Source organism: Peromyscus californicus, unplaced genomic scaffold (assembly GCF_007827085.1).
Source record: "Peromyscus californicus insignis strain IS unplaced genomic scaffold, ASM782708v3 Scaffold_3__1_contigs__length_106647218, whole genome shotgun sequence".
NCBI classification, from domain to species: Eukaryota; Metazoa; Chordata; class Mammalia; order Rodentia; family Cricetidae; genus Peromyscus; species Peromyscus californicus.
The window spans coordinates 92,600,765-92,614,689 of record NW_026294551.1 but is presented as its reverse complement, the minus strand read 5'-3'; the positions used below and the strand labels follow the sequence as shown (position 1 = coordinate 92,614,689).

Sequence of the window (13,925 nt, the reverse complement as noted above, 5' to 3'; positions counted from 1 at the left end):
CCTTATTTCAAGATTAACATAAAAGAGAGTAATGAATAGACTGGAGACTTGGTGTCGTGATAGACTCAGCTTACCAGATCAAGATGAATGTCCAGAAGGGGCCCGGGACTGTGGCTCAGCTGCACAGCACTTGCCTAGCAAGTGTAAGACCCTAGGTTTGATCATCTCCTGTAAATAGACTTGTCCATATTGTCATTTCAAAAAAGATACCACTGAAGCCAAAGAGAATCCAACAACATCTTGAACAAATGATTCTGAGCCAACTCCACATCTATCTGAAAATAAAAATGGTTCTTAGCCTTTACTTCATGCTGAAAGCAAAAATTACACGAGGTGGATATACACACAAACATAAAATCAAAAGCCATTGTAGTAAAGAATGCATAGAAGAAAACATCCTCACTACTTTGGAGTAGGAAAAAACAGTTTAGGACATATGATAAGAGATCACAAAAGAAAATTTGATGTTTCTCTTCATCAAAGCTACCATTTTCTGTTCTCAGAAAACGCCACTAAGAAAAGGAAATGCAAGCCATAGAGTTGGGGAGATGGCTTGCAAATTATTATTAAGTGACAAAAGGCTGAGATGCAAATAGATAAGAAATACTTGTATTGTTATAAGAAGGTAAATAAGCCCACTAACAACAGATAGTGAGGGGCTACCAAGATGGCTCAGTTAGCAAAGGCCTGATGACCTGAGTTCAAACCTAGAAGCAAAGCACTGACCTCTGACCTCTGACTCCTAAACTTGCACTATGACTTGCATGTCCCAACACACTAAATAAATAAACAAATAAATAAATGTTTAAAATACAATAATAGTAATACAATGAAATTTTTAAATAGATTTTTAAAAGTTAAACAGATACTTCAGAAAATATTAGTAAATGGACAATACAGCCAGCTAAAATGACCCCATATCTCTAATCTTCAATGAAATACAGATTTTTTTTTTGTTTTTTTGAGACAGGGTTTCTTTGTGTAGCTTTCGAACCTGTCCTGGAACTTGCTCTGTAGACCAGGCTGGCCTCGAACTCACAGAGATCCGCCTGCCTCTGCCTCCCGAGTGCTGGGATTAAAGGCGTGCACCACCACCGCCTGGCTGAAATACAGATTTTTTTAAGCTATAATAAACTATGACTATGCATGCATTAGAGAGACCACAAATAAAAAGAGCAACAATTCAAATGCAGGCAAAGATGAGGGACAGCTAGAAACACTGAGACACTACTAATGAGAAACAGTGCAAGCATTGTTGCCTAGGAAACATTGTAGCATCTTAAAATCGACATCCAACTACTGTACGACCCAGAGATCCCACCCCTACATATTTACCTAAAAAATGAAAATATGTAACTCCATGAATACCTACACGGAGATTGTCATAATACCTTTATCCACAATCGCCCCCAAACTGCCAGCAACCCAAATGTCTTTCAACAAGATGGCAGATAAACATATTGCTGTCTATCTATTCAGTGGGTGTTCAGCAGTGAAAAAGAAATAAATCACTGTCACGTGCAACTATAGGCACGGATTCTGTAGCCATTGTGTGCATTAAATATAGACAGGCTCAGACTTACAGTATCATTCCATTTGCATCAAATTCTAGAAAATGAAAATACCTTTAATGACCAAAGTTTCATCAGCAATGGCTTGATACCAGGGAGTTGGCAGGCAGTATAGAAACTTCTTGAGGTGATAAAAAAAATAAATAATGCAGGTGTTGAGTGTGGAGGTAGCACAGCTGTGTACATTTGCCAAAGTTTATCAAGTGAGACACTTAAAATGAGTGAGTCTGCTGTAATCAAATTATGCTCCCATAAACCCTACTTTTAAAGGGAGATCTCATTTTAAGATAGGGGTGTCTAGACAACAGGAAGTGCTCAAACGTGTTGAATGAAAAAAAATTAAAAACTTTGGCAAAGCATATAAAGGAAAACAAGACTCCAATCTCACTTAAAATACACACCACAAATTCCAAACGAAGCGCCAGGAAATTAATCCTAGCACTCTAGTTAAAGGAGCGTGCATGACCAGAAACAGGTTTATTGCAGAAGTAATTCAATAGTAGAGCATATCTATTAAATAATTCAGCACATCAGTACATCAAAAGACTAAACCATGTGATTCTAAAATCATATTCCATCAAACTTACCCTATATCCTTGATCATTTTTTAAACTCCTAATAAAATGGGAATAAAATACATCATGAGCATAATAGAATGTGCTCCAGCCTTCTGCACAGCTCTCCACTTCACGGTGACGTCTCAGATATCCTGGGCTCCAGGAGAAATGAAGACCAGTGTGCTTGCTGTTGACCCACACCATCTGTTCATACTTCTGAATGCTCTTCAAGTACAGTGGGTCAGAAGCACACACCTAGGACAGCCTTTGTAAATGGCATGCGTTTCTTCTATTTGTTTATTTGTTTGCAACAAGTCTCACACTGTAGCTCAAGATGACTGGAACACACTGTGTGGGCCTTGAACGCATGGTGACCCTCCTGCCTCAGCCTCCTTAGTACTGGTATTACAAGTGTGAGCCTCCATGCTCAGCAATGACATGACTTTATACTTAGGAAGAAAAAAGACAAGAGAAACTACTTAAACAGAACTAAGATCATGTCCAGCGACTAACACATGCCGAAATAAACTGGGTGGCCCATGTCTCAATTATGACTATTTAGAAAGTTGAAACTAAGATATTCCAGTTATGTAACAGTAAAATGTAATGTGCATGAGCATTTCAAAAACACCTATGATTTAGTTGAAGAAAAAGGTTTCTGAGAAAATGGAGGGAAAAAAAGGACTAAATGGAGATGCTCTCTGTTTTCTGAAGGGAAGTCCATTGTGAAGACGGCAATATTGTAAAAACAGCTATTTGTCTCTAACTAATTTAAAATTTATTTGTTTGTAACCAAAATAAAATTATTGTTTGGGGGGAAAAACTGCCACATTGGGAAAGTCACCAGGTGAAAAGAGGAAAGATCATTTTCAAAAAGCGGAAACAGAACTATGACACATTAGGGGATGCTATGTGAGGAGATGAGGGGAGCGGGTAGACTGGGGAATGGAGGAGGAAGTTGGGAACCAATGGTAATTCAGTTCCTAATAGAAAGAGCCTGGGACCAGAATGAACAGATGCAAATAATGAAATGGATGACTCCAGGGGAACTGGCCGGCTGTGGTGTTTCAGCAGTAAAGGAATGATCTGAACGTCACACACGTAAATCAGTCATAGATACACAAGTAACTTCTAACTGCAAGAGAACTAGGCATGTGCTAGTGATGCAGGAAACAGCCTCTTCCTCGTCCTCTGCTTCCGTTTCTGCCTCCAGGCTCCTGCCTTGAGTTCCTGCCCTTGTTCCTCTTCATGAGGGACTGACTGTAGCTGTAAAATGGGGTCACTTTGTCTCTCCCCAAAAGGAAATAGGTGCCTCATCTAAACTTAGAATGGGAAAGGCCTAAAATTAAGACACAAAGAAAAGTATTGATGATGTCACTCTGAATATTTTTATATTCTTCACCTCAAAAAATGCCATTAGCAAAGTTGGACAGCAGGTGGCACAGCTGTTGAAACATCTGTAACTTGTAGAAAGCAACGGTGCTTCTTACCAGGCACTAGCTAACCAAGGTCTCACATCTGTTTCACTAGCCTCTCCTCAGATCACACCTAGCATAGGGTGCACACTTTAAAATTCTCTCTATATAAATGTATGCACCCCCAAAGTAGATAAAGAGTTCTCACAGTCAGGTTAAAAATAAACACAATGAACAAATAGTTTGTGAAAATTCAGTAAGAACTAGTCGATGTGGGGCTTAAAACTCATGAAGAAACCAAACCTAGTAAAACAATAATGGAATTTCTACCATATTGCAAAGGGTCTAGATTCTGAAGATTTTAATTTTTATTAATTAACTAATTAATTAATTAATTAAATTTTCCCAGTCCCATTGCAGTTTCCCTGACCTCCTACCCCAGTCCCTCCCTGCAACTTCCATCTCCCCACCCCCATCTACGCCACTTCTTTTCTCTTCAGAAAAGGTCAGGCTTTCCCCTGTATATCAGCCAGCTGTGGCATATCAAGTTGCAATAAGACTGGGCACCTCCTCTCCTATTAAGGCTGGATGAGTCAACACAGTAGAAGAAAAGGGTCCCAAAATCAGGTAACAGAGTCAGAGACAGCCCCTGCTCCCACTGTTAGGAGTCCCACAAGGAGACCAAGCTATACAACTGTAACATATATGCAAAGATTTTTATGTTTAATCTTGTAAAATGTATGGAAGGGTGGGTTTATGCAGTACCCTCAGAGGCCAGAAGAGGAAGCCAGATCCCCAGGAGCTGGAGTTACAGGCAGTTCTGAGTCACCCAACATGGGTGCTGGGAACAGAACTCAGGTCCTTTGTGAGAGCAGTACAAACTCTTAACCACTGAACCATCTTTCCAGGCCCAGATTTTAAGCCCTCATTAGATAGCAGGTGACCATTTAAAATCACAAAAGATTAACAACTGTATGTAATGTCATGTTTCAAAAAAATCACTTTATAAAGTACTATTGTAGTATTACAGCAATTTTGTAGACATCTAAGTTCTTATGTACATACTTACATGTATGATACTCTAAGATATTCAAATGCTACTTTATACAACATCTAAAGAAAGGAGGCTTGGATGGGATTTATACCACCTGATCTTCAACCTTGGTTCAATACATTTTCCCATCACACTGTTGAATAAACTTACTAACTACTCCCTTTTTTATAATGGGTGAAGTAGGCAGAATTATCACCACTGATGTCTGTCAGACATCTCTAGATGGCAAAATTAATGGTGAGGTGGACACAGTGTGAGACGTCTTCCTGGCACTCATTCTGGAACATTCTTATCATACTTGCAGGCAATGAGAATCCCAAACAATCAAAACTGGTCTTTCTGTCCCTTCTTTAATAAAAGTTCTCAGGCAGGAAAGAGCTTAATGACCACATGGGTGTGAAAGGCTAGTAAAGTGTGTGTCTTAAAATGGATATGTGGATACAAACCCATTTCCTAGTTCTGTATGTTGAGGGAGTCCTGGAGAAGCGACCCCGATGGCACCCAGATCATTCTTTCTAAACACCTTTCTCTATAAAAAAAAAAAAAATGGGGGGGGGGCAGTCTCCCTAGAGAGCTGTTTGTCTTGGGACTGGGAAAGGAGAAATAGAGCATGCACCTGAATCCTGGTTGGGGCAGATCAAACAGCTACAGGCATCGGCCTAGAGGAGTTCTAATAAGCCAAAACTAGGGCGAATTCATCAACAAAATAAAACGTGATAATATTGGATTGTCACCAACAACACATAACAGATGTCCACAAGTCCGAAGAACTAAATACATAAATAAAAGGAGATAGGCAGGACCTCTACAATTATTGGTAACCTACTTACAGAAAGCCTCAAGTGCCCCGTGGGAGTTAACTGTTGGCTGCCTTGTCCTAATTTAAAACAGCAACAGAACCATAGAGGACTTTTTAATCTCTGAGCTAAAACATTAACTTTTTAAAGGTAATACAGAATTGTCAGCAAACAAATACCATAGTGATCACTTTTGCTGTCAAGGTGTGTTGATAGACGACAACTCCTTAATCAAGTAATCAAGTAATCGCCCGTCACAAGACATAGCCACACCACGTACCTCCCTGACGGTGCACAGACATCATAGAACACCCATCACTTCTACAGAGTCTTGCCCAAGCTGAGGGACCAACCACAAAACAGCTGGCCAGCATCCCCATCATACGTGTCAAGGTCCTGGAAACACGAAGAACACACAGCTCAACGCAAAGTGCAATCTTGACTAGAAAAGCTTCAGTGGGAAAATGGATGAGATGTGGATAAACTCTATGGTTTAGCCAGTAATAGTGTAGCAATGTTAATTTCCTAGGTTTGATACTTTTTCTACGGTTTTACAAGTTTTAATATTAAGGAGAACTGGGTAAAAGGTATACATGAGCCCTCTGTATTAGTTTTACAACTTTTCTATAAGTTTAAAATTATTAATTATAAGTTTAGAGAAAACCTCAAGTATCCTGTCAACAATCCTTATGTTGGCTATTTTTTTCTTAACTTAAAATAGCAACAGAACCCGCAAGAGTGTTTAAAAGGCTAGTCTAAATCATTCATTTACCTTTTAAGTCAGAATAATGCTTCATTGTCTCAGTCTGTGAATGGGGAATTCAATGCGGTCCCTCCCTGAGGACAAAGCAAGAAGAGGTAACCGCCCAAGACATCTGAAGGCAAGGAGGAGTCCCCCACTTTCTCTGAGGAGGAAGTTTCATCCTGACCTCTAGCTCCTATTCATCTATTTAAAACAGTCCTCTTAGTCACTCTGGTTGGCAAGGGGAACCCTAAAACATCCTAAATTCTGTCCCCTAAGAAGGTGTGACCTCATGGTCCCAACAGTGTGTGCCTCCATGTCCCCTTCCAGGAGATGATGGACATAGTCAAAGCCATCTATGACATGATGGGGAAATACACCTATCCTGTGCTCAAAGAAGACACTCCCAGGCAGCATGTGGACGTCTTCTTCCAGGTACGTATGCACCTGCGCAAGTCTTATACTGATGGACCAGGAGATGCTCCTGTGAGGCAGACCAGTATATATTACAGAAGACAGCGGAGAGCATGTTATCATGAACTATAAATGGTAGATTCCATAAAAATTCTCGCAGGACCTGAGTAGAGAAGACGTCATTCATTGCATCTGTGTATTTACTGAGCACATTTGTCTGGGCTGCAAAGGGGAATAAGAAACTAGGGTAAGCCAGGCTGCAAGATCCTTAAGTGGAGGAGCTCAACCTTGGTCTAGTAAAGGATGGGTGCACACTGCTGATGACTGGGTGGAGAAGTGGCATCCTTAATTTAAAAAAAAATTCTTGCGAGCTTGTTTGGAGGTTCTAGCAGGGGAGCGCAGCTACTCGTATACCCTTGACCGAAGACCGGTCCTCCTCTATTCGGGGAAGGTCGTCCTCTTCGACCGAGCGCGCAGCTTCGGGAGGGACGCACATGGAGCGGTGAGGGAGGAAGGGGACACCCGCCTAGCCAGCCAGATCAGCCGAATCAACCCTGGCGATCAATGGGGTGACAGATGTCGCAGCCAGATCGCCCTCGGTGGCGCACGCCTTTAATCCCAGCACTCGGGAGGCAGAGCCAGGCGGATCTCTGTGAGTTCGAGGCCAGCCTGGACTACCGAGTGAGTTCCAGGAAAGGCGCAAAGCTACACAGAGAAACCCTGTCTCGAAAAACCAAAAAAAAAAAAAAAAATTCTTGCAATATAGAGTACTAAAAAAAATTAGATTGGGGCTGGAGAGATGGCTCAGTGGTTAAGAACACTGGCTGCTCTTCCAGAGGTCCTAAGTTCGATTCCCAGCAACCACATGGTGGCTCACAGCCATCTGTAATGGGATCTGATGCCCTCTTCTGATATACAGTCATACACACAGATAGAGCACTCACAAATAAAATAAATAAATCTTAAATTAAAAAAATAAGTCAGCTCACTCTAACCCAAGCCTCCCACTTTGCAGCAAGGAAAAGAGATCTCTCCAATATCTTGAAAGTTTGCCCAGAAAATCTACAGAGATGGACCAGAACCTTCTGTACCCAGTGTTCTTTCTGCCAGATAGAGAGACCAGTGAAAAGTGTGTGGGACACATGTGCTCTGGCTTGAGTGTATGACCAAGGTTCATGGAAGCCTAGTCCTCAGCGTGGCAGTGTTTAAGGTCATGGAATCTTTAATGGGTGGGGCCTGATGGGAGGGGACTAGGTCCTTGGGAGCATTGCCTCAGAGATTGCTGTAGTTACCACAAGCCTGAGTTGAATGAGCAAGTCGGGCCTCTCCTCATTCTCTGGCTTCCTGTTTTGTTGTGTGACCTCTTCCACATGTGCCCAATAAAATGATGGCATCCTTCATGGGGCTCTCACCAGACAGAAACTGGTGTCATGCTCTTAAACCTCTAGAACAATAAGAAAAAGAAGCCTCTTTACTTAATACAGCACCCAGCCTCAGTTATTTTATTGTAATAACAGAAACAGACTACTACATGTTGAGATGTCAGCATAATAACAATGTAGCAATGAGGTAAGTGTTGGGACCAATCTTTTGATGTAAGGAAGCTCATGAGGACCATAATACTATAATCAAGAACCAACTAGTTAGCAAAAGACCATCCTAATTCTGGAGTAAACAGAGAGAAAAATCTGAAATGTGAAATTCCAGGTTCTTTAGAGACTCCTCTCTTGTGTCTTTCAGAAAATGGATAAAAATAAAGATGGCATCGTAACTTTAGATGAATTTCTTGAATCCTGTCAGGAGGTAAGGACAGATCTTGGGACACAATTGCTCTGGGATAGGGAATCTGGGATGTGGAGACTGTAGAGGAAGGATCTGAAATCTTCACACACCTGCAGTCCCTGGACTCAGAAGCCCAACATCTCCACACCCCAGCCTGGCCTGCTCAGCACAGGCCTGAGCAGAGAGATGAAGCATAGGTTTGGGAGGTGTGAAGGCCCAGAAGGTCTTCATGGAATGAGATGTGCCAAATAGGTAGCCCTCTCCTTTCCACTGCCTCTGAATAGGTAGCCCTCTCCTTTCCACTGCCTCTGTGCCTGTTCCTCAGATAGAGAGGAACAATTGGAAGACCTTCAGCAAGATTCTCAATCCAGTGGACAGAATTGCCTGAAGTTCTTCCAAAAGTGTACTTGCAAACTACAACCCCAGAAGCTCTAGAAGGGTCTAGAAACTGCCATCATAATTCAAATGCTCAGTTCCAAGGCTGCTAGAGTGAATGTAAAGAACAGACTCCTTGAAGCTTTTGTTAAAATACGGGTGGGGCCTGCACAGGTCTGAGGCCAGGCTCACCTTGTACACACTCCTTAGGAAACACTGTGGTACTGTTCCTTGGGCTGTGCTTTGGTTAAGTCTCAGGAAGAACTTGACACCAATGCCGCTGCTGGGCACTGAACTGGAAACAGCTGCTTCATCTACTTGAAAGGTTTATAGTCCACCTCGTTTCACAAAAGCACAGCCTAAGCTCGCCCTAACACAAAGAGCGCTAATCAAGCTTCAGCCACATGAAAACTCTCCAGGCAGATGTCCCACATGACAGTGTTCCAGACAGTTAGCAATTAGGACAGGATCAACACTGACCTTTTCTTTTGTTTGTTTTTTGAGACAGGGTTTCTCTGTGTAGCCCTGGCTGTCCTGGAACTCGCTCTGTAGACCAGGCTGGCCTCGAACTCACAGAGCGCTGGGATTAAAGACAAGCGCCACCACCTCCCAGCTCGACACTGACCTCTTTTAACTGACCCTGACCATTGTCCTAGAGTGTCCCCATTGAGCTTGCTGTTCACCAGTTAGTTGTCTGGGGATCCCAAGGAACTAGGTAGCCAGAAGGAAGGATGCTGAGGTGGAGAACAGAGTCGGGTCAGCCGCTTCACCTGTGGAGTTAGAAATACTTTAATATTCAATCATTATGAACAGGCTAAGCATCTATGTCTGTCACACCCATTTCAAGCAGAGAAAACTGGGGCACTACAAGGTTAAGAGGTGTGGCTAATGCTACAACGAGGGACAGAGATGGGTTTTAAACTCTGTCATACCAATGGCAAACACCATGCCTGAGAAGTGCTCTTTCTTTACTTTGCTTTCCAGGTGAGAGAACTGTTCGAACCTTGTTCCTCACACAAGCACCTTCCACAGTCACTCTTCATATAATTCGTGTTTTTCACCACCTCACAATAGGGGGATATTATACTCAAGCCCACTCTATACCCAGGGGAACTAAGACCCAGACAGGTTAAGTACCACAGGCAGGAAGTAAGAGCTGCCGGGCTTGAACACACAAGCTGCCTGACTCCAGACCCACAGCAACTTACAAAGACTCAGATCCTCACAACCGACCTTGTCACTCTTGATTTTTCTCTATCACAAGTCTGCTTCCTCAGCCTTAAACCCCGTGACACATGCACACACTCACACACATACACAGTCAATTTCCTTGAATACTACGTTAGCCAAGTATTGCTTTACATCTCACAAAGTTTAATGTTTTGTATTTTCACTATATTTTAACTCAAAATGTAGAAGTGTAGTACTTAGTATGCAAAGATTTAAAAACTTTATACCTTCAATATTTATACCTTAGAAAGCTGGGCATGGTAGTGCACACCTTTAATCCCAGCACTCGGGAGGCAGGGCGGGCAGATCTCTGTGAGTTCGAGGCCAGCCTGGTCTACAGAGCAAGTTCCAGGACAGCCATTCTACATAGAGAAACCTTGTCTCAAAAACAAAACAAAACAAACTAAAAATTGCTTACCAAGGCTGAGTTAAAAAGAGAAATATTTTTAAATCCTCAAATTGCTGATATCAGAAGTAAAAAATAATAACATCTACTATCAGTTTTACTGATTTTAAAAGATAATTATTTATTCTTCAATAAATTCAACAATTGAATTCCTTACAAAGCACAGCTTATCAAAACTTAACAAAAAGAAAACAAAAATGTAAATAACCCTGTCTCAAAGACTTGGAATCTGTAATTTAAAACTTTACCCCAGGGAAAATGACAGGCTTAAATAGCTTGTTCATGGTGCATTCTTGCAAACTTTTAAGGAAGAAAGGATACTAACCTCAAGGAACAGAGAATAAAAGAGGACCACCCCAGCGTGATTGATGAGGCTATCATAACCCTAAGATGAGAAGTTGCAAGGTTGGTTTAACATTCAAGAATTAGGCCGGGCGGTGGTGGCGCACGCCTTTAATCCCAGCACTCGGGAGGCAGAGCCAGGCGGATCTCTGTGAGTTCGAGGCCAGCCTGGGCTACCAAGTGAGTTCCAGGAAAAGGCGCAAAGCTACACAGAGAAACCCTGTCTCGAAAAACCAAAAAAAAAAAAAGAATTAGTCAATATAATTAATCACGATAATGGAATAAACAGGAAAAGCTGTGATCATCTCCACAGATGTGGAAAATCATTTCATACACCACATTGACAGAGCATCTTAAAGAAACACAACGCATTGATCCACTGGATTGTTTTTCTCTCCTGAATGCCGAAGTGTGAGCTAGATCTTTGCCTCTTGTGTGCCTTGTTTGTGAGGCTGCCGCGGATTTCCCTTAGCACGGGAGCCCCACTCCTGAGATTTGCTCGAGTCCTGAGCTCCCAGGCAGGAGCCTCCGACAGCTCTAACCGTCTTCTCTCCCACCGCTCTCTCCCCAGGATGACAACATCATGAGATCTCTACAGCTGTTCCAAAACGTCATGTGACTAAGGACTCTCGCCATCCTGCCCTCAGAGACACTGAACAAACACCTCTATGCCCTGATCTGCCCTCGTTCTGACTTTACACACCAACTCTTGGGACAGAAATACCTTTTACACTTTGGAAGACTTCTCTGCTGAAGACTTTCTACAAAACCTGGAATCATGTGGCTCAGTCTCTGAGTGCCCACTCTTTTCTCCTCACTCCTCTTGAGAGAGACGAGATGAAACCTGAGTTTGTTTCGGAAGCATGCCCATCTCTTCATGCTGCTGCCCTGTGGAAGGCCCCTCTGCTTGAGCTTAAACAGTAGTGCACAATTTTATGCTTACATGTCCCCAACTCACTGCCTCCAAGGCAGGCAGACCCCTATGAATCTGTAAGCCAGAGGACCTGAGCCAAATGTCCACCATCCTCTGATGGCCTCCCAAGCCAATGTGCCTGTTTCTCTTCCTCTGGGGGAAGAAAGAGTGTTCTACAGAACAATTAGAGTTTATCATGATAAGATTGGGAGAGGCAGCACCTAACACATGTAGAATAGGACCGAATTAATAAGCATGGTGTCGTCAGATGACCCAAACTGCCCATGTCTTTTGTTTCCAGAGGTAGGAACTAATAATTCTCTCACACTAGCATCTGTGCTTATAGAGCAAGTCTCTTCACATGTCCAGGAGGAGGACCGCTGCCCAGTGGTCTATCCCTCCTCTCCATCCCCTGCTCAAGCCCGGCACTGCATGTCCCTCCCAGAAAGTCCAGAATGCCTGCGAAATGCTGTACTTTTATACCCTGTTCTAATCAATAAACAGAACTATTTCGTACACTCTCAATCATTTCTTCCATGACTCCGTTGCTCAGGAGAGGTAAGTTATGACAAGGGATGGATGATTAGTCCATCCATTCGGCCTTGGGGTGCTAATAGTCTCTTGGTACCATCATAATAGTACCATCATGCTAAGACCATCCTCAGTGGCATTCCATTCAAATGCAGATACTGTGATCATACACAACTGCAACTTGAAGACAAAGCCTTTCAGAACACCTCCTGTTCTAACAAGATTGCCCCTCCCAAGACTCCAAGATGGAGAGCCCAGAGCCCCGTGTGGTGCAGGTGAGGATACAGAGCTGAAAAGAAGGACAAGGTCTCTCTGCTGATGGTGTGGAGTCCAAAGACTGATCAGGGGGTTTCATCTTATAATGATAAAATGATTACTTGGGTTCAGCATCATGTATCTTAGTTTTCCCAGTGATATCACACTAAAAATTTCTAACAAGAACATCCTTGAAAAGATTTAAGGAAGCATTATTATCTGTCAAGGGCTGTATTACAAGTGTTATAGGCATTTTCTTATTTCATGCTCATGGTAGAACATTCCAGAAGTCAATTCTTGGTTTTATTTTTGAGGACCCCGAAGCTCAGAGGGGTAAGGGGATCTTCCTCATACGGCACTCCCAGTCTGTGAGGGGATTCCTCTTGATCCAAGAAACTGGGAGCATTTCCCAGAAATCTCAGTCATTTGTAATCAGCTAAGGGAGATATAGTGTCAAAGTTTATTCTCTGTTACAGTGAAAAACACCATGACCAAAAGCAACTTGGGAAGAAAAGGTGTTATTTCATCTTGCACTTCACAGTCTATCATCAGGGGATGCCCGAGCAGACACCATGAAGGAGTGTTGCTTGCTGGTTTGTTTGCTAGCTCACTCAGGAGCTCAAGCTCAGCTGCCTTTCTTCAACAGTCCAGGCCCGCTTGTCTAAGGATGGTATCATGGGCAGTGAGCTAGCCCCTTCCACATCAATTAGCAGTCAAGGAAATGTCCCCAGGGGCATGCCGTAGGCCAATCGAGTGGAGGCAGCTCTTCAACTGAGATTACCTTTGCCCAAGTATGTCTAGCTTTGTGTCAAATTGACAAAACCATGGCACATGGATAGTCTTCAGAGTCACTTATCAAATGAGGAAGCTGTCAGACAGGATACATTGAGCAGCTGTGGACCTATCACAGGGACAGGCCACCACAGCACCTGTGTGCGTGAGTTACTCCCAGTGTGGTGGCCACTGGCTATTCCCTTTCACAGTTGGGAACTGTTTGGTCCACAGCTTTGTTCCTCTATTTGAGTGTCTTAAGTGCAGTCATATGACCCTATAAGACTGCTAGACGTGTGACCTGTCCCCAATCAGGCATCCTCCTGGACCCAAGCTAAGCATCTACACTCATGGCCCTTCTTCTGTGGTCCACGCTGCGTCACTAAGCCGTGTGAAGTCTGGGCCAGTGGTTCTCTGCCCTAGCTGCACCTCAGAGCCACCTGGGGAACTTATAAAAACTACCAATGCCTGTGCCCCACCCAATGTCAAAGAATAATCTCTGAAGATGAGGCCTGGACATCAGCATATCTAGACACTACCCAGAAAGTAGTGTGCATACTGTACTAAGATGAGAAACTGACCATATCCATTGCTAGAGTGGAACTTATGACCTGAGTCACTCATGGCCATAACAACTGAGTCATGGTGGAATGAAGCCTAGGGTAGCTCAAACAGTTTAAATCTCAAAACTTGTGCTGGGAATAACAGGACAAGGATATTCTCTCTTCTGGGCATCTAAAGGAAGGAATGTGCCCTAGGGTGTGCTAGTA

The 13,925-nt window shown here is 43.0% G+C and overlaps 1 protein-coding gene across 7 annotated transcripts in view; it reads left to right on the top strand.

Moving 5' to 3' along the window:
- Positions 1-12,123, top strand: part of Kcnip1 (potassium voltage-gated channel interacting protein 1) — a 378,331-nt gene extending 366,208 nt beyond the window's left edge. For all 7 annotated transcript variants that reach the window (XM_052759013.1, XM_052759012.1, XM_052759015.1 and 4 more), the window contains 3 exons: positions 6,467-6,571; positions 8,291-8,353; positions 11,257-12,123. In XM_052759013.1, the coding sequence (XP_052614973.1) occupies positions 6,467-6,571; positions 8,291-8,353; positions 11,257-11,304 (216 nt within the window). In that variant the 3' untranslated portion in view covers positions 11,305-12,123. The remainder of the gene's footprint in view (positions 1-6,466; positions 6,572-8,290; positions 8,354-11,256) is intronic.
- The last annotated feature ends 1,802 nt before the right edge of the window (positions 12,124-13,925 follow it).